Source organism: Juglans regia, chromosome 1 (genome assembly GCF_001411555.2).
Source record: "Juglans regia cultivar Chandler chromosome 1, Walnut 2.0, whole genome shotgun sequence".
NCBI classification, from domain to species: Eukaryota; Viridiplantae; Streptophyta; class Magnoliopsida; order Fagales; family Juglandaceae; genus Juglans; species Juglans regia.
In genome coordinates, this window is record NC_049901.1 from 4254040 (window position 1) to 4279757 (window position 25718).

At 34.4% G+C, this 25718-nt stretch overlaps 3 protein-coding genes across 3 annotated transcripts; 1 reads left to right on the forward strand and 2 right to left on the reverse strand.

The window, feature by feature from the left end:
• Window positions 1-294: 294 nt before the first annotated feature.
• LOC109009177 (sister chromatid cohesion 1 protein 2) lies at window positions 295-7575 on the reverse strand. The gene is made up of 13 exons (XM_018989562.2): window positions 7325-7575; window positions 5155-5419; window positions 5018-5055; window positions 4888-4934; window positions 4150-4214; window positions 3230-3960; window positions 2941-3046; window positions 2078-2214; window positions 1660-2003; window positions 1404-1440; window positions 1267-1288; window positions 1049-1181; window positions 295-571 (listed from the first exon to the last, which is right to left on the reverse strand). The coding sequence occupies exons 1-13, from the start codon at window positions 7446-7448 to the stop codon at window positions 461-463; spliced, it is 2160 nt and encodes a 719-aa protein (XP_018845107.1). The 5' UTR covers window positions 7449-7575; the 3' UTR covers window positions 295-460.
• Window positions 7576-8358: 783 nt separating this feature from the next.
• LOC109009176 (ribosome-recycling factor) lies at window positions 8359-13244 on the forward strand. The gene is made up of 8 exons (XM_018989561.2): window positions 8359-9092; window positions 11155-11298; window positions 11394-11509; window positions 11770-11861; window positions 12084-12105; window positions 12211-12279; window positions 12729-12797; window positions 12894-13244. Exons 1-8 carry the CDS (start codon window positions 8753-8755, stop codon window positions 12972-12974), a joined length of 933 nt encoding a protein of 310 aa, XP_018845106.2. The 5' UTR covers window positions 8359-8752; the 3' UTR covers window positions 12975-13244.
• A 339-nt stretch (window positions 13245-13583) lies between these two features.
• On the reverse strand, window positions 13584-18442 carry LOC109009174 (ankyrin repeat domain-containing protein 17-like). The gene is made up of 4 exons (XM_018989560.2): window positions 17980-18442; window positions 16115-16390; window positions 15855-15992; window positions 13584-15315 (listed from the first exon to the last, which is right to left on the reverse strand). Exons 1-4 carry the CDS (start codon window positions 18280-18282, stop codon window positions 13750-13752), a joined length of 2283 nt encoding a protein of 760 aa, XP_018845105.2. The 5' UTR covers window positions 18283-18442; the 3' UTR covers window positions 13584-13749.
• Between the last annotated feature and the right edge of the window lie 7276 nt (window positions 18443-25718).

A 25718-nucleotide genomic window follows, 5' to 3' on the forward strand; every position in this document is an offset into this window, starting at 1 on the left:
GTGTAATCGTAGAGTGTGTAAATATCGTATAATCACTTTAAAAAAAAATAGTATTTACTATTAAAAAATTATTTTTTTTTTATGTGAATAGCGTATTTATTCATTTTTTTTTCAAAATAATTGCATAGCACTTGCATACTAACGACTGCAATAATCATTTCTCTTATAACAAGAATTTTTTTGATGTCAAATTTCACTGATATGAAATATTATCAGAGCTCTGTCCTGTATTTATTGAATAAAAAGCTACTCATACGAGCCACATTTACCTGCATAAACAGACACGATGATGGATTTACATAGTGAGACTCTTTTGAATTAAACTGAAACTTAATTTTTTGATTAGCATATTCTGTACAAAGGAGGCTACACGTCAAAATTACTCATCTAACATGCTAGATTATTATATATTCTATAATCCTATTCCTATGCTATGAATAGACAGATACTGGGGGTGCTTTCATGGACCATCGGCTCCATAAGTTTGGTCCCATTTCGGGAGTCTCCAGACCTGAATGTCACCATGAGCATTATCCTGTTTCACATCCACATACCCTGTAGTTCTCAACACCTGCAAAGTTGTTTTACATACACCACTATTAGATTTTGGATCGCGTTGTGCTTCCCCCCAACTCTGTTAAGTTTTAAGATTAAATTAATGAGGGAATGCCGGCATAAGCTTGCGTGTAGAATGATAAACATATCACACACACCACTATTAGATTTTGGATCATGTTTCCCCGACTTTGTTGTGTTTAAGGTAAGTTTCTGTGTTTAATGATAAAAAAAAAATAGATGGTTCAATATAAATATTTTCTTCCTTTACTCCTAGGGTAGAGGAGAAAGTGGGAGGGGGGGCAGGTTGAGGGCAAGGAATTTTTTTCCCGAAAACTAGAGCATATCATTATTGGTCAGTGGAGAGAGATGAATTTGAGGTAGGAAAGTTACTGACAAAAAAATGAAAATAGGATATTAGCAATAGAACAGCAGTTCATTGCTGGCAAAGCCTTGAAGATCAGCAAGGAATCGAAACTTGTGTAAAACATACCAGCATCTCATAGAATAGCCTTGCACTTTCTTTCTTGGTTCTTCCTTCTAGAACCTGTGACAAGCTCACAATCTCCTCTTCTCTTCCCTTCTTTCCATTAAAGAAATTTTTGTACAAGTACCTTGCTGCTATTCTGTTTTACAAACCAAATTTTACAAGGAACGATTGAGAGTTGATACTCACCAAGAGATAAAATTGAAGCACAATCCACACCTTACCTGGTTCTGCCTGACCATCCATCTACAGTAGAAATAATCCTCGTGAGATTGCAACAATAATTAAGACACGAAATAAAAAATAGCCCAAGAACTAAAACAACGTTAAAATAATGAAATAAATTTGGGATAGTTCTTACAGAGTTCCGTGTTATCTGCTCCACATGAATGTATCTCCTGAGACAAACAAACCAACAATCAACCAGTAATCAAACGAGAATATTCAATTCCAAATATAGATATTGCCAACTTCAAGGAAACCAAATTGTTGCATAGGTCGATTTGGGACCTCTAGACTTAGTAGGGTGCAAACTTATCAAATTCAACTAATAAATAAATAAATTATTGTTTTGTCTTTTTTAATTTTAAGGGTACCCCATAATGATCTCACTTTACCTCATTCATCAAACTGGGATCTAGTTCTTGATCCTTGCTTGAAGGTGGCTCTTTCTCTACACTACCGAATGAACTACCAGGTCTTAATCTCCCTGAGTTAACATTGTTGGCATTATCTGGGCTTTCAAATGATCTTATCAATGTCGAGCACTTAACAGGAGTTTTCGGAGCAATAGCAATTTGCTCTGATCTGCCAACATAAAAAAATTCTGCAACTCTATCTGATCCACCCACAGTAGGAGATTCTTGTATATCAAACTTCTCAGGATTGTTGATGGTTTCAGCAGATTCTAGAATCTTCAGCTTCTTTGTGTAAAAGAGAGATCTAAGCTCCGATGAAATACCTGGAGATACATGTTGTTGAGTAAAAGATAGTACAGCAATTGAACCACAGAGAAAATAATGATGGCAAACTTACAAGGCATCAAAGGCTCTAAGAAACCCTGGGGGAGACTGAAAATTCGAGAAGCTTTCCATACAGCTAGACCATTATGAGCAGTTTTCTTTCGTTTAGAAACTAAGTCACTTGCATCATGAATGCTCTGCCTAAGGACCCTGCAAAGTTTATCATGACAAAACACGCATTTGAAATCTTATGTGCAAACTGATGAAGCTCCTAATCACAATGATGGTTCCCACTGTTTTTTCTTTTCCATTTAAAAGAAAAAACCATAGCGAAACAAACCAAAATACCAAGATGAAGACCTAAGCTTGCTCGAGCTAGGTAAAAAGCTGAATTCTGGAATCTCCAATCATTTTCATGCTTTGTAATGCTTGAAATTAATTATGATGGTGGGCTTCATATAAAACTTCTAAAAAAATAAAGTCCATATCAGATATAACAGAAATTATTTTGTGCCTGAAATGATGATGCAGCCGCTTGATGTACGTTCACACATACAAGGCTTCCCATCTTATTTTCAAGCTTTATCAGTTGATGTATATATATAGAAGTACACACACACACATCACATATAAAAGTTGGTGAGGAGAAAGATTTAAGGTCAACTCAGCTCATCTCAATCATTCCTTATATATACAAGAATACTAGCATGATGTCAAAGACAAATAAATGAACAGTGAATAAAAAACAGCTATTTTATGATATAAAAAACAGCAGAGTTTGGGCATTGGATCATCCATAATGTAGCTCTTGATAAGGTCATAAATTCATAGCCATTGTTAGGAAAACAATGCTGGAAGTAGACAATTATCTATGGACAATACTGAATTATCTCATATGAATACAAATTGAGTTAAACAGGAGATAGCTGGACTTACTTATTAGGCAACACAATGGTCTCATCAATTAAACATTTTCTTTTCCTTGAAATCCGAGCTCGCTCTCTTGTAAGTGGTGTAAGAATAAACTCTGGTGTGGAAGTGCCTGTGTTGAGGGAAGAATTGTGGAATTAGGACAAACTTCTAAAGGACCACAATGTTTTAAAAATGTACAATTGCAAGTACTAAAACACGTAAAATAGGAAATCTCTGACTGTCTGACTAAGCAATAGCATCTTAGCATTCTGATTTTGAAGTTATAATAAAAACTATTTTGGGTACTTCTCACCTGATGCACCTGGGAACTTGGATTGAGGGGTCCCATCAAGCATAATAGACAGTGGACGCTCTTCTGTATTAACATGACTTTTTTTGTTTTCTGATGATGCCAGATTTGGGAACTCTATTACCTCCGTATCATTATGGTGCCCTTCATTAAATTGTCTAACAAGTTTTGGATGTTCCACCTTGGCCCCACAAAACATATCATAGTCGATCCATTCTTCTTGAGAGAATTTATCAACTCGAAGCTTCTCCATGCTTGTTCCTGAGTTGCTCAGATCATGTGTTTTCCTAATAACCTGGTGAATTTGGTTTTCTTGAGCTAATACTAGAACTTTTATCTGCTCTCCATCAATTCGATGATCTTCACCGGATAGATTAATCTGTTCTATAGGCTCTCCATCAGTCCCAGACAACGTCTCAAGGTTCATGCATCCTTCTTTAGAAAACCTAAAGTCTTGATACTTCCCCATGCTTGCTTCTCCAGGTGTTTTCTCTTCTGACTGTGCCATTGCCGGAGCCCCTGTCTTTTCCCCATTAGTTTGGTGAACTTCTTCACCAAATGGTGTAAAAGGGTCCATAGATTCTTCCTGAACCTCATAAAACATTTCAAGGTCGACACATTCTGCTTGAGAGAACCTTCTGCCTTGAAGACTCTCCGTGTGTTCTTCCATGCAGGTTAGATAATGTGATGTGCTTACTTCCATATCAATCTCCATAGTACCAGAAGACAGAACACTGCAACAGGAATTACTTCATTCATATATATATATATATATATATAGAGAGAGAGAGAGAGAGAGAGGTAGAGAACATGGCCATAAATATATACAGCAAGAAATCTTATAACACTAGAGCTGCTCTTACATATAAATATGACACAAAATTCATGAGAAAGAACAAAGGGATGGGGTATGTTTTACATACTTGTCAGCAAAAGTGTAATCAGTGGAGCAAGTACTGTGAAAGACAGAAATCTCCCCATAAGGATACTGCAAAACCATAAAAGCTAGCATTTTAAGTACATATCTCTTAAGAAACTAAGATATCAAAGTCACCATACCTGCTTATAGGTCATTACGAATTTAGGGTTTAAATATTGAACTTGACATTCATTTTTTTTCTGGTTATAAAAAAAAAAAGGTATTAAAATTGTTTTACAAGGCCCGAGACTGTGTGATTTTTTTACCTAAAAACCTGTTCAATCAATGGGTTTCCACCCATTCTGATTCTGGGTCCTCATAAGAGTACCTTGCGAATCAGATGCAAATTATTCAGGTTCAGAAAGGACAAGACACATGCAACATGTCTTTCGGACTTTGTGTATGTGATGCATAAGTGATGTTATCATATCATATTGGTTAATGGTTTGAGAACTACTTCAGACACAAAAGGATTATACAAAAATAAATCCACAAATTGGTGTGGCTTCATGGAATCAGTTAGATCTACTTTATAATAAAAGTAAATTTACAATCTGATGTATCACATCAAGCCACATCAGATTGTGGGTGTATTTTTGTGTAATCACTTTGTGGCTAAAGTATTTTCCTCATGGTTTTATCATTCCTCTCATTTACATACCCATGGGCATATACTTATAGTATGCCTTTCAAACTAAGGACCACTGTAACATTTATGGCAAAACATGAATATGTGGCATACCTTGAGTAAAGAGTACTGCCCTATTCCCTTTTTTTTCCACGCACCATCTGTTCCACATCATAACAAATTATACAAACAACACAAGCAAATTATGTAAGAAGTATCTGAAAATTTTAAGCAAATTTAGAACCTTTGAGTGTGATCTCCTCATGTGGCACCACATTGCCTCTGGGAAGTAAGAAAAACAAACATGTTAAAATTTAATTAAAACAAAGGCAAATAGCCTCAACCACTCAATTTTCTTTTTCTAATCAACTAGAACCTTACCCACTGACATCATCGAGGATCCCTAGATCAAACGCATCAAGTTCAAACCTTTCTGGTAGAGTAATAGAGGAATAAGGTGCAGACAAGGTTTCTACAAGTGCACTATCTTTTGTACTAAGCACAAAGTCGTTGATTTTTATTAGCACCTGATGGCAGTCATCAAACAAGTATTCAACTTTTTTTGAGTATATTCTCACAACACCAAGAAGAAGGTATGCCAGCACTCTGTATGCGACAACATCCAGCTCATCTTGCAAAATTTTATCTGCATGAAGCAAAAAGAGGAAATAATTGGACAGGACACTCAAAAATTCAAAGTTAGCACATACAGCTGACAATAACCACATTTCCAAAACAAAGAGTGAGACTACGTTTAAGATGAAGTGTAAGGAAAGTTGACAAATAATTTTGGACACCAATGGTCTCCCATGAATCAGACTTAGGCCCGGTTTGAATACAAGAAGTGTTTCATCTCATCATTACAATTTTCCCAAATTTTCACAAAAAATATATTAAATAATTCAACCTTTTCAAATCCCAAAATAATAATAATATTACAAAATAATATTCAATACTATTTTATTTAACTTTCATCCCAACTCATTTCATCTCAACTTACTATCCAAACGGCACCTCAAGCTTCAGAATTTGATAAACCGGCACACTCCACAACAAAATGACAACTACAACATCTAAAGCTTAGCAGACTTAGTGCATGTTTGGAATTGCGGTGGAAAATATAGCTTATAACTTTAAATCTTATAACTTATACCTTAAATAATAAGTTCTACTATTAAAAAGTTATTTACTATTTGCTAACAATATATTTAAAACACTTTCAAACATGTTATATTTGTTTGGAAAAATTAAAAAATTACTTTTTGAGGTAGAAATGACAATCATTTGATTTTTTAAAAATTATGACCATATCTTTAAAAAGTTTGAAAGTTGTAATTATCTGAAAATTGTATGGGTATTTTCGACCATTGACAGTTTTTTAAAATTTGATAAGACTCCTAATGCAACCCCAAACATGCCCTTAGTTGCATGAACCATGTGATAAAGTTACAAACATAGCTGAAGGAAGTAGATGTCTAACTACCCAACTTATGCAACCCTAGTTGATGCTATATTTATCCCAAATTCAACTAATGCTGGTTCCCTTCACCGTTACTGTTCTACATTGTTACAGCATCACCTCTGAAAGCGTCATCAGACGACCATAAATATAATTTTTTGCACCCATTTGCCCCAAAAACAGGACATGAGAACCGAACAAAAAACCCTAAGGGAAATTTTATAAATTTTGTAAATTTTCAATTAAAGTATTACGATAAAAAAGAACGTGGGAAAAAACTCATGACAAAAGCCACTGTCCATCTCAGGTGCGGTTTGGATAGTGAAATGAGATGAGATGTTTTATATGAAAGTTAAAAATTAAATAAAATATTATTAAAATATTATTTTTTAATATTATTATTATTTTGGTATTTGAAAAAATTAAATTTTTTATTATATTTTACGTGGTAATTTGATAAAATTGTAATGATGATATGGGATCTATCCAGACGGGGCAGTCTTCCTGGCCAAATTAGCAAGCCAGTGAATGCTAACTACTTACACTTCTTTGCCACTCCAAACAATATCCGCGGATTATAAGGCCAGCAACGATACAGAAAGGAACACGGCCAGCTATTTTTAATTGTAGTGACCAAGGAACATACGCTTGAACTAGGTCACAAAATGGTAGAAATTCGTAGAAAGACCAAAACGTAGAAGATAAAATATAGTTTTTAGAGAATCCCCAAGATGTGTGTAAGTTAATTTGGCCACTTTTTACATATCCACGTGAGAGAAAAAAAAAATAACTATTTACAAGCAATTTTCACATATTACTTAGAAGCACCCAGACGAACCCCAAATCCGAGGAGGAGGAAGAAAACTCTGTTGTCTTCTCACCACATCCACATTCAAGTTCAAATACAATAAGCAATATATAGAACCGCAAAAGAAAATGAGAGGAGAAAAAAAAAAGCATAAAACGGAAGCAATAAAAAGATTGAATATGGCTGTAATTTCTCTTTCTGTTCCCCAAAAGGCAAACCCAACATGAAAGATAAAGGGCATACTTGGAAGTATATAGAAAAGGTGAACAGAAAAGAAGACGAACCAACAGAGGAGGGGATGTCAGTCTCGGTGACCTGAGCTTTCTTGAGCTTTTTGAAGAAGTAAGCAGCGACCCATATGGCGCCTAACGGCCCTTTTCCGGAAAGAAGGCACTGCGAGTAAAACATCTTCCTCTCCTCTGTCTCTCCCTTCGGTTCCGACTCTGTAATTCAAAATATAGAGGAAAATGTTCCTGTTCTGCTAAGAATGAAGACGGAAGGTGGGTGGTTTTAAGAAAGAAACGGTCGAGTCGAGTGCTCAGCAATCCTCACATACCAAAAAAAGAATCAAAATTTAAGAAATAATTGTAAAAGGATATTTATGATTTTTTAATTCTCCAACCTTTTGTGAAATGAAGGAAAATGAATTTTTACTATATATTTTTTTTAATTCTCATTACTCAAAGGATACTCATTAATATTTATTCTTTTACCTTTTGTGAAGAAATGACAATAATGACCTTTCCTGCACCAATTACACAACATAATGTATAATAAATTGGCATAATTCTGTCAAAATATTTAATTCTATTGTCAAGCTGTTAAAGTATTACAATCTTTTTTATCTTTTCCAACTATTTTATTTTGTAGAAAAAACTAAATGACACGAGGTAATGAAAACTTTGTTTCAAACGAAAATAGGAGGGGCGGATTGGTCAAAAGATAAGGGCTAAATTAGTAAAATTTAAATTTTCGCATAAATATGGGAAAAGCTTTTAAGATTAACCGACAGTAATATCAAATGACAGCTTTGGAAGTCGGGTCATTGGTATCAAAATGTGAATAGTTTGAGCTGTCGCTCCGTGTAGTGTGGACAGACAATGACGGTCGAGTTTACCAAATGAGTTTTATCCCTTATCTATCTAATCTTAAGTAGGAGTAAAATATGAGTCGTGTACTGCCCAAGCGGCAAGCAACGTGTCAACCCCCAGCTTCTCGGTGATGATTTTGTCGTCGGGGATGCGCGTGTAGCTGACGAGTACATAAATCGGTGGGTTCATCACTGGCTAGGCTGTTTTAAAAGCAATGCATGCAAATAACTGGAGATGCAGAACTACGGCCACATTTCCATAATTCCATTCCCAGTGGGAAATGAAAGTAAAAGCATGGACAAGGAATTCCTCATGCTCTGCAACTTAGAACAGATTCCTTGCAATACCAATCGTTTTGCCGCTTCCACATGCACTTGAATTTCACAAGCTCTGATCTTGATTAATCCATGGTTAGAAAGCACTCCCATTTCTGTATCAAACTCCCTGACGAGCTTCAAAGTTTATAAGCCTCCATATACTTCCATAGGTGGGTTTTGGAAAGTTTTACAGTGCTTCTGAATCTACCATAAGAGTTCGTTCCCATGCTCTTTGAGAATGGCTTTTCAAGGTAAGGGATGAGAATGGGTTGGGTTCGATCTGTTCATCAGCAATATTAACTTCATGATGGGCCTGATGTCACCGATTAAACCCACGTGGGCTTCACCGGCCCATTTTGTACAGTTCGGGGATCACTCCAGGGTTTATCAAAAAAACCTAAAACCCCGACAAGAAGCAGGGAAACCTGGAGCCATGGCGATCTTTCTTAGACGCGCATTCTCCAGTCGGAACATCCTTCTACTCCGAAGTAGCTCCCCCCTTCATGGCCGCGAGCTCTCTCATATGATTAGCTACACTACCAACAATGCCCGCAACTCAGAGACTCACCACAGGATTCCCACTCTTCCGGCCGTTGATTTTCTCAGAGAGTGTCGCAGAGGCTTCGCCAAAGGACGTAAATCAAGTACCATTTCTCTCCGCATATCCTCTCTATGCCTGTTTATCTGTGCTGTTCATGTTTATTTATTGCCCAACGTAAGTTAATTTGTTATAATTTGGAAGAAAAAGGTATGCATGAGAAATGGTAGCCATGCGATTCACCATGTGTGCTTGAAATTCCACTGTCTACTGAGGGAAGAAAAGGGTAGTAATGATCTTTCGTTCTGTTTTTCCAAGCATAGTTTCTGGTTCCGCCTCCCCCTCCCCCAAATACTACAAGCTTAATTGCTAAGTACCAAAATGGTGTGGATCCATAGGTTTTGGATTCCTTGAGGTAGACATCCATTGCACGTTTACTCTGAGTGAGTATTCTATTGTGTATCTTAGGTGTAACTTCTTCTGGAAGGCTTTTGAGCTTTTGCCAGAATCATGGAGATCATCATTAAAAATTGTGGAGAGAAGTAGAACTGTAGAAGGGTGTGGAGATCTGTAGTGATGGGTCACAGTGGTCTAGAATGGTTGATGGCTACGATGGAAGCAGTACTACAAGCGGGAAAAAATTTGGACTTCACAAAACACTTGCGCGAAGGCAGCAGAACATTCATGGCTCAAAGATGCTCCAATAAGCATGGTAGGTTTTTAACTGTCACTGAATATGGTGGAGGAGGCCGGCGGAGTATTGTAGCCATTCCCGAAGGTATGAAGGTCTGGGTTGGGAGAAATTTGCTGCAGAATTACGCAAAGCTAGGGATATGTTTTTCGCTAATGGGGGTCAAAGGAAAACCAAAAGAAGAATGAGAATATCAACTTGGAGGTGAATCATAAAGACCATAGAACATCCACGGTGGCGAGACGATCATATGTGGCAGCTCTGAAGACCGGTCATGATTCTGGGGTGCATAGTGAGTGGAATGATGTAAGTGGTTTGCAGATCACGCCTTAGAACCAGCTTGTCGCAATGCATAATTCTTTAAAGGAGATGGAAACCCAACTTGTCGACCCGAAGGCAGCGATAGCTTTTTTGTCTACTAAAATAGACCTGCTTTCAACTGGAGGCAACAAGGTTGTAAAGAACAAGACTAAGATAGGCTCTAATTCTTTAAACTCAGATAAAGGAAAACGGAAAATCGGATTCGGCCCTGTTCATATAACCAAATCCAGAAGAGTATGGCGGGTCAAAAGGAAGTCTGGGTTATTTGAAGTGGGTTCTACGTCAGGTATCAGCGTAGAGACATCTGTAATAGAATGTCATTCGCCTCAGGTGACTTTTGTACCCGAAGAAACTATGGCTCCCTCGGCGGAGTTGAAGGAAAATGGTGTCATACCATTGGTGAAGGGACCCGCTGAAGTTGCACATAAAGGGTCACCAGAGGTGAAGGGACTTGATGTCATACCATTGGAGATAACCAATGGAGTTGTTGAGGAGGTACGGGATTTGAATATGGATTTGGTGTTGGTGCCTTGCCTAGAGTCGAGAGTGCAACTGGATACTGTGTCTGGGGATATTGTGGCTGCCTTGGTCTCTCTTCCTTCAATAGCAGATTGGATTTTGCGTAAAGTTAATGAGATTCAACAGTTTGTGGGAATTTCCCATAGAGGATGTGAAGACCAATTTAAAGAATTAATTACTGCGATCAAGGCAAGCCACTCGCTTGAAACCAAATCAAGTTTCAAGAAAAGTAGGGAGCTACAACGTCTCTTTTTGACAATCAACTACGACGCTAAGGGTGGTAGCTCAACTAGAGGGAAGTCTAAAGGGAGGGCATTGTGAAGACGGGAAACAAGGGATTGGGGTGGGGTTTTTGGGCAGAGTTTTAATTCTACGGGAAACAAGGAGTTGGGGTCGGGCTTGGTGTATTTTGAGTTGTTTTTCACGGGCTTTTTGGGTTATTAGGTGTTTTCTATTATGGGCAAGGTGTTCTCTTGTATACATCAGTGTACTTGGTTGCTCCTTTTGATATATATATATATATATATAATATCTTTACTTATAAAAAAAAAAATTCCTGTTTTCTTTTGCAAGTTTATAGTCACTATTCCCTTCAAGTTGATTCTTTTTTTTTTGCCTACTTGGTTGCTCCTTTTAGAGGATGATGACGCTGCAAGCAATATTGATGTTTCACCTGATATTGGACCCACTATTAAGGCAAATGCTTCTGCACAGATGGAGGCTGCAATAGGTGCATTATCAGGAGAGTTGAATAAACTAAGAACAGGAAGGGCATCTCCAGGTACCTTACTATGTGCCATCGCTATTTGTTATTTGTTTGCGGTCTTATTCTAGTTTTCTGTCATTAGCACGGTTGTTTGTCGAATGTCTCTGCAGGGATGCTTGACCACATTATTGTAGAAACTGATGATGTGAAGATGCCCTTGAGTCATTTAGCTGTTGTTTCAGTCATGGATTCCAAAACATTATCAGTAAATCCTTATGATCCAAATGTAATGAACTAAATCTTTACTTTAATGAGTTTTCTATTTTTTTCAATTCTTTTCATTTCTACTTAATGGTCATGTGTAATGGTTTCTTATTGACATAGTATGGAGTACGATACTATCAGTTCTTCAGATATTTGGATCTAGCACTTAGGATGAGATTTTTTTATATCAATTGTATTTAGTCATTAGTGTTTTAATTCGGTTCATGTTCTTGGCACAAAATGAGTATTTAAACGTACTTTTTTGACATCCTGTTTTTGCAGACCTTAAAAAAATTAGAGAGCGCGATTGTTGCTTCTCCATTAGGCTTAAGTCCCAAAGTGGATGGTGAGCGGCTGATTGCAATTATTCCACCGTAAGTGATTCTGTTTAATCTCATAGTATCACTTCCCCTTTCAAAAGAGAAGCCCATTTGCTAATGGTATCTATTGAAGGCATTAAAATAATGTGTTGAGATAATCATAATTTTAGCTTATGTGATATTTAAAGGACTTCTACTATTTCCCATGTTAAAGCTTAATCTATGTACACATTCATTACTTGGCTCATATACATTTTTATTCTCTGTAATGACCAGATTGACGAAAGAGCATATACAGGTAAGCTAATCATTGATCTTTCCTTCATTTATCTCTTTCGGCTTTTATTTTTTTGTCTTTGTACCATGATGACTATGATATTGTATCCTGGGGCATCTGTACCAGGCTGTATGTAAGGTGGTTACCAAGTCTTGTGAAGATGCCAGGCAAAGTATAAGAAGGGCTCGCCAGAAGGTATAGCAGCTATTTTCTTAATCTTATTTATGTTTATAGTTCAGGTTTTCTTAAAAGAATAAAGCATTTGTTGGGAAAATTTGATTGCAATGAAAAGATTTTGAAATAAGCTTTTATGATACACTACTCAAGACAAACTCAAAGTGTATGTATATGTATGTGTAGTGTAGATTGATAGCATGTATGAAATACTAAGTAAAACTAGTCCATTTTTTTCAATAACAAAGCTATAACTCCTAAATAGTAAATATTCCATAACAAAAGTTTTCAAAAGGACTAGCAGGATGAGCTCATAACATACCATAACAATGTTGGAAAGTTTGTGCGGCAACAAGACTACATATAGGATTGCTATAATAGATTGGGAATTTTATTATATGCGTTGCTGTGAACTGGTCCAGCATTTTTAGGTTTATCGTGCCTAAACAGATTGTTGGTTGGCTTTACAGGCAATGGATACAGTAAAGAAATTATATTCACATGCCCCCAAGGATGATCTGAAGAAATTAGAGAAAGAGGTGAGTTTCCAAGCTATTCACAGAATCACAGCGATATAGATGGATGAGTTTTGCAATAATTCGAGTGTCTTCTGACACCCTTGTTCCTTTTCCCAGGTTGATGAGCTGACCAAAAAATTTGTTAAGTCCGCAGAAGATATGTGCAAGTCAAAGGAAAAAGAGATCACTGGAGGGTGAGAGGTGGTCTAACCGTCTCTATTTCTGCAAGATTACACAGCTTTTGGAACTCTCAACTTAGTGAAGCCTTTGGTATAAAAAATTTTGGGTGATCGAATTCCATGATAAAGTGAGCTTTTTTCAAAAGTCCATCCGTCAGAGTTTGCATTTGGATGGCAGTTTCAATATAAAAATCCAGTAGAAATCTTTTTTAATGTGAAGAATTTCGCTTATATTTTGAAAAATATTCTGAAGGCAATTGGCAATGATTTGTATGGCGTTAACCTCCCATCGTGTACTCGTTTGTAGTCCATCTGGGAAATGTGGCTGTCTAGCTTTATAGACGTATTAAACGGTCCGCCTAAGGGCTGATTTGAATTAAAGATAAAATGAGATAGATGAAAGTTAAAAAAAAATATTATTTTTTAATATTATTATTATTTTGATATTTAAAAAAATTGAATTGTTTATTATATATTATATAAAAATTTAAAAAAATTATAATGATAAAATGAGATAAACCATCTGATTAAATTCCTTCGTGCTGTCTTCATGATCTTGGGCCCCTTTAAAGGATTCTGAGTGATTACTGATTGGCTGAAAAAATGCAAAAATAAAAAATTCTGACTCTTTGTAGGCGCAATTTCCATATTTTTAATTTTAACTAGAGGTGAACAAATTTACAACTACTGGCTGTCAAAACCATTACAATGAAAATGCAAAGATACTTCAAGATGAAGTACTCCCCCGAACAACTATACATATTACATATTGCCTGCGTCCACATCCTCACCATTCACCATCTAGTTTCCCTCGGCTTGCTATTTTTGCCAAAAATAGCCTCTTTTGTCACAAGCTTAATGCCCCTCACCCAGAGCTCAGCCGTCTCAAACCCACCCTCGCATACAAAATGCACCTCCCTGTTCTTTGTAGTCACCACCCTGAACACTCCAGGTTCATCAGCATCACCCTTCTTCTTCCTATTTTTCCAGAAGGCTGCGCTAGGTCCCACCTCTGCATGCCGGCACGTCACATTTCTCCGGCTTGAGTTCCCCCATCGCAGCACCCCTGCAGACCCCACCATTCTCATTTCCTTACCATGCGGAGTCCCTTTCCCTCCCCTGGTGTGTTTCCGCACAGAGGCACCACCTAATACTAGCTTGCGAGCAAGCTCGTCCAGTATCACATGCTCAGCATCATTTTTCCCGCCGACGATTTTCCTTGCAAGTGAGAGCGCTGTTTCACCTCTAGCATTCTTGGTATCGCAATAGGCCCCACGCAAGATCAAGAATTCACACATGGACCCATGGCCTTCCTTTGCAGCTAGCATGAGGGGAGTGTATCCGTCCCCATCAGGGACATTTACATCATAACCTTTACTGGTAAGCAACTCTACTGCATCTAAGTCACCACGACGAGCAGCGCAATGTAAAGCATGGAACCCTCCAGCATTGCGGTTGCCCTTTTCAAGGGCAAATTGGAGCATTACCTTCTCAAATAAGTCATGACTCTGATGTGACTCAGATAAAGTGATTGCAGTTTGACCAGATTTGTTGTGAAGCTTTACGTCAGCCCCTGCATAAACCAGCAACCTGAATGCTTCAACATGACCCTTCAGAGCAGTAATCATAACCGCAGAGAAACCATTTTCATCCTGATAATCAAGATTAAATCCTCCCCACCCAATCAGAATTTTCAGAGCCTCAATGTCACCGGCTTTGGCTGCAAACATTAGTGGAGAGAACATAGACATATTGCTGGACCTTGGTATCTTCATGGCTCTAATTACATCAAACACCACATCTTGAAAAGCAAGGGACCACCGGTTTGATCCAGCAATTGAACTTGCAGACTGACCAGCAACATTTACCAAGCCAAAATCAGCACCAGCCATGGCCAATACCCTGAGGCATTCTTCACGCTTATATTTTGCGCAGATCATCAAGGCTGTGTCACCAGAATCCGTCTTTGAGTTTAGATCACAACCAGAGTCAATAAGGCATTGAACTAAAGTTGATAATCCAAGACGGGCAGCCATGTGTATAGGACGAAATTCATTTTTCTTGGCTGTCTTAATAGGGCATTCTACATCAGCACCACAATTCAACAGCACCTTGACAGCTCCTACACTGCCACATAGGATGGCATGGTGAAGGGGAGTTCTCCCATAATGAGGGGTATTGGGGGAGAGGTGTTGGAGGAGCATACGCAAGATTGCACCACTCACTTCAAAATATTCCACTGCACACCAGGTGATGACATAGGGCTCTGCCAACCCAGCACCAACTCGATATTCTTCCCCAGTAGCCATGTCCCAAGACCATGCTCCTAACTTCACTTTGATGTCCGTCCTGACACCAGCCTGTTTTTCCATTTCAGGAGAAAGATTGCAGTGAGGGGAAAAAGAAACAATAAAAGGTAATTGTGAAAAGAAAAAAAATAATGGTCGGTCACTATCTTATCCAAGATTCTATGGTGCAGATCATCCTATCACATGCTACAAATATAAGTCATTCTCAGAGGAGATTCTAATGCAACTCCGAAAGCCCATACCATTGGCTTGTCATCAAGTTACATCCACCTGTAATAGCTACAACAACAACATCACAGACTCTCAATGGATCAAACTAACAGCGAATGTTTCCCCTCTATCCCCCCCGCTCAACCCCTCCCCAAAAAATAAAAATTAAAACAAAACTCATTCTTTTCAGGATCATATGACTGCTTACACTATTAAATTGCTTAATATTAAAGAATGACTTGAAGGGTACACTTGAGAATCTGTAAGCTCAGAAAGAGTACAGGGATTTTAAGTGCAACAAACAGAGCCCTCCCAAACTTGTATCCACATGTACCATCACGATCATTCTAATAGTTAATACTGAGGTGCAAAATGCTCACCTGAAGCAGCAAACGGACAATGGGAACCTGCCTACTAACCACAGCGGCAGCAAGTGCAGTACAGTCAACATTCATGTGAACAGAAGGCTTAGATGACTGGAGCAAGACCCGGTCAGCCGCACTTGCATCTACACCACACTGCAACATGAACCGACATTAATGGCAGCCATATAATGCTCATTTCTGTTTAATTACAACAGTCTCTGCAGTGGTATCGAAAAGATTGGTAAGTGAAAGCACATGCAAATAAGAGGCTTTACCTTCATGAGAGTGTCAACCACATCTATGAAACCCCTGCAGCATGCAGTGACAAAAGCATGCAGACCAATACGGGGCCGGATGAGATCAGAGCCCATGAGCAGCTCAGCATGTCTTGCACGACCATGACGGCTTGCCTCCAGCAAAGCGTCTTCACAGGCTGGCTGTGAGGCCCCAGCTTTAAGTAAGATCTCAAGAATCTCTAAATGACCCTCCCTCACTGCTGCTGTTGGTGCAAAGCCCCTAAAGAGTTTCTGGTTCACATCTGCTCCAGAGTTCTGAAATTTAAAAAGTGCCAACCCTTAGTACATGACAAGCCATTGAGAATGCAAAAGGTAAGGCCACAGGCAGACAAAAATGGAAAAACAAATATAATTTGATAAGCAAAGCATGGAACTTTCGTGAGTGAGTACATTTGTGAAGAAAAAGTGGACGTATTATGTATGCATACATTATGCACTTAGCCTGCTCTGGACAAAGGTCAGAGTCAAGTAAATGCTTTGACGACCATCAAGACTGATAATATCAAAAGGGTTAAATTTTTAAATATCTCTGCTTGCATCTCTTCATCAAAAAGTAGATCTTTTGCTGTGAGGGAGATCCACTTGGGTCAAATTAAAGAATCAAAGATATATACCTGGCATTTCTAATTAACTACTTTGAAACCAGATTTTTAATTTACTTCATTTTAATTACAGAAAACATAACCAAGTAAAAGTATTTATAACACAAAAGGAAGGACCACAACCAGGAATATGCACTCAATAAGTTGAATGACACGCATTTTCCTGAACCAATCTTAATTAAGAAAAAAAAATCCAATATTAAATAAATTGAACCCCACAGTGTCGACCCAACTATATGTTTCATCACAGAATTCAACAATAGGATAAATTTGACAGGAAGGTTGAGTAAGGACCATCATATTTTTGCGGTTTTTAAGCATGCATAAAAACTTCATGGTAGTTCGAACAACGTTTTGTGGAGATAGTTGAACTGTCATGCAAAAATGATACCTCCTAATCTCAAAGAAAAGGAAAAAAAAAATCCATTAAATACATATCAAAGTAATCAGTTATAAAGAGCCTCTAGCAAAAGCAAAAAGAGATAGTGATAGGCCTTTGGAAAAAATCAAACTGTCAATCTACTGAGTGACAGAACAGGAATACCAACTCTTCTCGTTTCCAAAACACAAAATAAAATGAATCACAAGCATCCATCGGTCGAAAGCATCATTTAACTTCAGTAATGACAATACCATAAGAACAAGAATGGTGACAAAGATTTCAAAACATCGTTGATGCTAAACCAATAAATTAGTTACGGGCTACCACCTCATTAGCATTAATAAGAGATAGACATTTATATAGCTGGCCCAATTAGGGAAAAACATTGGAGACAATAACCAAAGAAACTCAAAGTAATTAACAACTTTAATACGGAATAAGGATAATGCCTGAGGCTGAGGAAATCAAACCTTAGCTTCCTAAAGCACTGCCTTTATATTAAAAAGCTTGAAACGCATCAAAACCGTCATAATCTTCTCAAATCCGAGTAATTAAAAACAGATAAAGCCAAATATGCTATTTATGTCGGGGAGGAAAAGTCGCGAGTATTTGAGACATTTTCAAAATGAGAACCATTAACTAGTGAGGTCGGATACACACAAAATGCGTCAAAATCAGTTACCATTTTAAAACGCTCAAAACCAACTTTTTTTTTTTTTTTTTTATAAGTAACGCTCAAAACCAGCTTTGTGGATACAAAAACGTAATCACGATCTCAGTCACCAAAATGGGTGAAAATCAGCAATGCGAATGAAACAGTCAAAAACATCAAATTCGGTGCCATTGGTCCGAGCAATTACCAGCAACTTCTTAACGAGGTCCACGTTGCCGGCATGGACGGCGAGGAACAAGGGGGTGACGTCGGTCATGAATTCCTCGTACTCCACACGGACCTCGCTAGGCGATTCGTCACGCGTGACCAGCTCAGTCTTCCTACTCTTCAAGCACACCGCGCCGACGAAGTTCACGTCCACGAAGGGATCGACGATGCACTCAATCGCCGACTTCAGATCACCGGTGAGGGAAGCTTCCAGAAGCCGTTGCGAGACATCCGCTTCGTAGTCCACCGGAAATACCTGCTGCTTACCTGAGAACACCATCATCTTCGCAGCTTCGCAGGTCGACCTTCAGTACTACCACACTCTCGCCGCAACTTCAGCTGAAGGCTCGCATGCGCTCTCTCTCTCTCTCTCTCTCCAAGAAATGCGATGCGCTCGAGAGAGAGTTAAAAGGAAACTTTGAAACAAGTGAGCGCCAGAAGACACAACTCCAGAGGAGTGCAAAATGCAAATATAATGGGAACGTTAACTGTGTTTTAACCACGGTTAAAAAAAATGGTTGACTATTTGGGAGAATTGAAAATTTGGGTGTGGGCCGGCGGGGTCCTGTCCCTCACTGGGCGTGGTTTTCTGAGCTCGGATACATGGCTGGACTTGATGATGTCCGGCAATATTCGGCTCGGCTAATTGAAGTTTGAGCTCCAAAAGATTAGATGGCTCCAAAACCTTGGCTCGGCTTCTATCTCGGAGAGAATGTAGCGTAACCACTCGTGTGTCTGGAACGTCCCCACCCAAATGAAACCGTCGATAATAATTAAGTATTAATCATTATTAAGGTAATCTCATTACGAAAGTTGCAAAATATCAATCATTCTTTATAATAATAATAATTGGAATCATCATCTTTAAACAAAATCTATACTTCTTGAAATCATAGCTATCCAAACTTCTAATGAATTTTAGGCCATGTTTGGTTATACATTTTTATAAAGTCTTTTAAATTCTAAAAATTGAAATTATCATCGTTAAACAAAATCTAAACTTCTTATGAGTATAGATATTCAAACATCATCTTTAAAATGTGTTTGAAGATGATATTTTTCTTCAAATAAACTTTTTAACTTATTCGTGATTAAAAAATACTTTAATATGTATAACTCAAATAATTTAATTTTTCCATTAACGAATTTTTAAAACTACTTAAATACTTTTTAATACTCTTAAAACCTAATGCAGCCCCAAACAGGCAATGGTCAAAAGTTATTCTCTGTTATAAGCTTCTACTCCCTGCTTATCCTTTTGATTTAAAGATACAATAAAGAAAATAAAATAAGTATTATAAAAGAGAGAGCTTGGGCTTCCTGCTTTTTTGCATCCTCCCACTCCGTAGTCAACTTGAATCACAGGGGGGAACAAGCTATACTGTCCAAAGTGTATGCAGTAGCTCATCTTTTTTGACCCACGTTTTTCACGTTGTCGATGCAGTCTCTCGGGCTCACCCCAACGGGGACAGACGACAGAACTCAATCTGAAGATGGCAGAGCAGCACTTTCTCTCCCATGTGTTCCTGATTCGATTTGTCGTATGAGCAATTATATTGTCTTTCAATCTTGCGGAAATATAATTTGCACAGAAACTCAAAAGTGACAATAGTATACTTTTTCTAAGTTCGTCCCTCTCACACATAAGCCTTTATATATTTTATGAGCAGTTTAAATTTAGAGGTGAGTTAATATGAGTTGAGATAGTTTATAAATAGTAGAATAAAAATTGAATTATTTATTATATTTTATGTATAAATTTGAGAAAATTGTTTTAAAATTTGAAAAAATTGAATTGTTTATTATATTTTGTATGAGAATTTAAAAAAATTGTAATGATGAGATGAGATGAGTTGAAGTGGGTTGAGATGGGTTACGAATACAAATGAGACCTAGTTCTTAACTCAAGACAAACGTATATAACAAGGATAATACGAGACATAAATATTATACTCACAAAGTGATTACACAAAATTAATCATACAAATTAATGTGGCTTAACGTGATTTGTCAAATTGTAAAATTACTTTTATTATAAATCAGATATGACAGATCGCATGAATCTATATTAGTTTGTGTGATTACTTTTATATAATTTATTTGTGGCTGTAGTACTCCTCTTATTTTCCAAATTTAGATAATTAATCAAGTTAGTTTTTTATGCCCTACATAGTACACGATAGGCATTTTATACGCTATCACATCAATAATGTAATATTATTAATGTCTGTATTACACATACAAAGCTTTAATTATTAGAAGTAATATATAAGAAACTATGTTATTTCCTGTACCTTATGAGTTAAAATAAGAAATTGAAGAATATACAATGAGTTTTACAATATTATGGTTATCCATATAATTTTTCAATTAAGTATTTATAAATTTCGTTTCATCTATTTTGTGTATATATGCCTTTCTCTTTACAAATCTTACATTGGAAATAATATTGTAAAAAACCTCTATACTAAAATAAACAAATGATAATAAGTCGTTATATTATAGAGGAAAATGATGCAGACACAACAATTTACACAATCATATTTTAGATGAGTCGCATTTTTATCAAATAAATTATAAAATAAACTTCATTTTACATAAGGAAAATTTTACATAAAAACCTTACACGATACACTTATACCTAATTAATATATGATGAGTGGCATTTTAATGTTACATTATATGTATGTTTAAATAAAATAACAATAATGACAAATCATAGAGATGTATGGTATAAGATTTTATTGTAGCATTTCTCTATATATATAAAAACACCTTAAATTTAAAACATGATTATATAAAAAAATTATAAAAATAAATGTACGTTTATCATTATTGATATAAAAGCGAGCCCTCTTTTTCAAGAAAAACGATATCTCGTAAACCAACGTTTTATTTTCACTGCCCGTATTTCTTGTTTGTGTACATGGAATTCGTATTTTGTATCATTCTTGTAGTACATTTGACTATTATAATACATCCATACCAATTCCATGGGTATAGCTACACAAGATCAACATCTCAGCCTCTCGGCAATGTTTGCACTGCTCGTATACATGGACCCGTATGGTTTTACATATAGTTTGAATTTATTTCGTCTCATCTCAACGTTTAAATATAAATATTTTTTAATTTTTAATTTTTTCATATAATCATTACAATTTTTTTAAATTAAAAAAAATTAATTTTTTCAAATTCAAATTCAAAAACAAAAATAATATTAAAAAAACTATTGTTTAATAATATTTTAATTTTATAAGATTTTATTCAATATTTTATCTCTTATTTCCCAAAACTCATAAAATATCTTAACTCTAATAATTTTACTACTATTCACAAACTATCTCATTATTATCTATTAATTTTTCATCTTATATCATTTGTATAATCAACCGAAATTTTAACATTTTTGCAATCATGATCTCAAATAGTAAAGAGATAAATATATAAAATAGAAATTGAAGTATTTATTAATATTCGAATAAATATTTTAAATTAAATAAATATTATTTATTAATTTTATTTATAATTATAATGAGTCGTGATAAATGACATATTTTACTCTTAAGTTCATGAAGAATAAATATAGTTATAACTGTAATAATTCTTATTACATATTCAACTGTATGAAAAAATTATAAAATAATTACAATGTTTTAGAGACTATTTTATGCCCTTATCTATTCTGTTTTAAATACTAAAATTTTGAGAAAATAACTTCAAAACATGTTTTTTTTTTGTTATAATAAGATCAGGCAGAATAAATAATATCATAATATCGAGTATCGACGGAGTCTAGCCGAAACTTCAACGGCTAACAGTGAGCTACTTCAACGGCTAACAGAGAGCTCTTGTAAATTCGGATCCCACTTGGCAGCGTGATAGAAGTGCTTGGACGCCTAGAGAAAACAAAAGGAAATAAATAGGAGGTTTCGAAGCATTTTCTAGTTCGCACGTGGAAGAAACAGTTTTATTTGACCAATAGATTGACAATTACGAGGTCAGGTACGAGCCCTAAATGCCTCCCCGTGCACTTGACACGTGTATTTGACGGAGTGAGCAACGCTAGCGTGGCTGTAAACGTATGGAGGGGACACATGTTCTGTTTCTGTCTGGGCGGCACCTTTAATTCGAGCTTGATGTTAAAATTTAAATAGAAATGATATTTATAATGTGTAAAATTTTTTTAAAAAATAAATAAATATGAGATTTATATAAAAATAATAAATTTTTAACTGATGGATTTTATTTTTTTAAAATAATTATTCAAATTTAAAAACAGTAACTTATCCAAAAAAGTAAAAAATAAAAGCAGTGTGCCAGAAACAATAGATCCAACGATAAAGACAAAGAGATACTTCCTGAAACTTGTCCGATTATATCATTGGCATTGACGTCGGTTGCAGAACCATTCAACATTTGTAATGTTTGGAGGTAATAATAATATAAGAAGTGCTGTATTACCTATGATATTTATTTTGTTAGTTTTCAATTTTAAATTTTAAATTTTAAATTGTAAATTTCACGATTTTTAATATATTAATAATTAATATTTAAATAAATAAATTTTTTTATAAATTTTGTAAATACATTTAGTATATTTTTAATAATATTAATAACGTGACACTAAGACATGTTTGATTTTACAGGTATCATACTATCATCTCAAGATCGTTTCAATGTAAATACTTTATAATTTATAATTTATTATTTTAATTAGTATTTAATTAATATAATTTTGTAAAACTTTTAAATAAAAGATAAAAAATAATTCAAAATTTTTAAATTATAAAATAAAAATTATATTTTAAAATATTTTTATTTTAAAATATTTTTATTCAATTTTTTCTCCCTTATTTTTTAAAATTTCATAAAATATCTTAACTTAAACTATTATATTATTATTCACAAACTATCTCACTATTATTAATAAATTTTTCATCTCATCTCATTGATATAACTAAATCAGGCCTAAATAATATTAATGATGTGACACCAAGTAACAATTTAATATCTTCTTACAAACTAATTATATTCCTTTTTCTAAGACGGCAAAACCAAAATATATAATTTTGAATAGTGTTAGACATCAGTTTTGTACAATTTCTTTGAAAAAATAGCATAGTACATTATTAAATATATAAATTTTTTATGTAGATTTTAAATTTATCAATTTTTTAATTGTTCAATTGAGCCGAATATGTTGTTCTAGAGATATATATAAATAAGTGATCATTTGGATTATTTTTATATTTTTATATTTGGACCATCAAATTTAGATAAAAAAGAACAAAAGATCTTAAAATTTTATATTTATTATCTAAATAAAATTAAAAGTATTAAAAATTATTACAAATACTTTTCATATTAATGGAAGTTTTTTTCTAAAACATAAATCATCTAAACAAAATTAAGAGATATTGGAAGTTTCCTTCTATAGTCTCGTCTCTTGATGGCCCCATTTAGGCATTTAGACCCCCATGAGGTGGTGCTCGCAATCACAATTATATGCATCTTTAGATTAGTTTATATATATATATGTATTAGATTTTAAAGAAATAACTTTGATTATAAAAACTATATGCAACAGAGGAATCTATTCCGTACTAGAAGTGAATCCCAAGTGAATGAAAAGGATAGAGAGATTTGACCCAAAAAATTAATAATAATAATAATAATTTTTTTTATTATTGTATTCTCTAAATTTTCAGAGCCGTGTTTCCAAAGTCGCATGCAGCAACTTCACCCGCCGATTCGATCGAGATTTGGTTGCGTTTGACGTTGAAGTATTTTAGATATTGTCTGAATAATGAAAAAGTAATAAAAAAGTAATAAAAAAGTAATTATAAAATATTAATTAATAATAAATAATATTTAAAAATATATAAAAATAATAATAAAATAATAAATAGTTGTGAGTTATTACGTAAATAGTACTCAAACCAAGTCTTATAATTCATTTAGGGAGTGATATGATATGGAAATTTTGTAAATAGTTATAAGATAATTTGTAAATTATAGTGTGATAGTTTGAGTTGAATATTTTTTTAATTTTGAAAAATGAGAGAGAAAAAGTTGAATAAAAAATATTATAAAATTAAAATATTGTTAGAATATAGTTTTATAATATTATTTTTATTTGAAATTTTTGAAATTTTTTTTATTTTTATTTAAAATTTTGTAAAAATTATAATGATTAATTTGTGTAATGATTAATTTAAAAATTTTGTATTTGAATTTTGTTTAGAATATGAAAATGAGTTGAGATGATATAAGAATTTTAGAATAAGATATATTTTTAAAGATTTGTGTAATTAGATGTCATTGTTTTTATAATTATTATAATCTTATTTTATTTTATTTTATTATTATAATTTTTTTAAATTTGTATATAAAATAAAATTAAAAATTCAATTTTTTAAATTTTAAAATAAAATAATATTAATAAATTTTTAATTTTTATATCAATTTATCTTATTTTATTTTATCTCAACAAAAACAAACAAGGCGTTAACAGCATTGATGAGTTGAGTCAGTGAGTGCAAAACTGTCTAATCGTGTAAAGGACATAGCATAATGAATGCTAGCTGGGACCGGGTAGACGAGTTGACCCTGCATGCATGTGAATCTGTGATAGGAATTGAGGTCTTTCCTCTTGCCTTCCTGCTTTCTGTTTATTAGGGCGATAGGTTGTATTCAATTGAATTGGATTGGATTGGATTGGATTGAGGTGAAAATTAAAAATTAAATTTAAGATTTCCAACTGGCCTGAATGATCTCTGAGCACGACCGAGGCGACGCAGCCTTTGCGTCCATTCACGTGATCGCCCTCCTCTCTTGGAATTTCGATCGCTTGAAAGATCAAAGATACACGCTTAAAAAAAAAAAAAAAAATTAAACTATTTATCATTATATATAATATATATTTTTATTTATTTATTTATTTATTTATTTTTATCTTTTTAATTTTGTTTATTTTATTACTCTTAAATTAATTAAATTTGTTTACTTATTATCTATACATCACACATTTAATAAATAATAAATGAAAAAATTATATATGATATGTAGCATGAAAATAAAAAATAAAATTTAAATATATATATATATATAAAGTAAAAAGAAAAGAAAAAATTTACAAGTAGTGATATACTATTACTGTCCCCAGCAGAGAAATTTGTTTATAAGGTACATACAGGCACTCAGTCTCAATATTCAATAGACTTCCTATAAAAAAAAAAAAAAAAAATTAGTCAATAGACTTGTTGCACGACAGACATATGGATGCCTTGCGAACAAGTTGTCGATTTTGTATAAGAGAAATATTTTATATATATATACATGTGTATATGTATATATATTTTTTTTAAATGGTTATTCATTTAAATAATAAATACAAAAAATTTATTTAAAATTTATATCAATAATGCCACCGAAGACAATAAAATTAAACAAAAAAATCTTATTACGATACATCACTAATAATTATAAAAAAACAAAAAATTAATATTTTTTTTATCATCTTGAGATCGATTCACTTCAATGAAATATTGGCCTGTATAAAAAGAAATTATAAATAGATTTTTTTAAAATTTAAAACAAGATTTAACATTTGTAGGATGGGATCTTAATTTTTATTTTTTAAAAAATAAAAAAAATCTTGAACCTCAATGACTCGATCACCCTAAAAGGCTGAAAAAGACTTCTCGATACAATCGG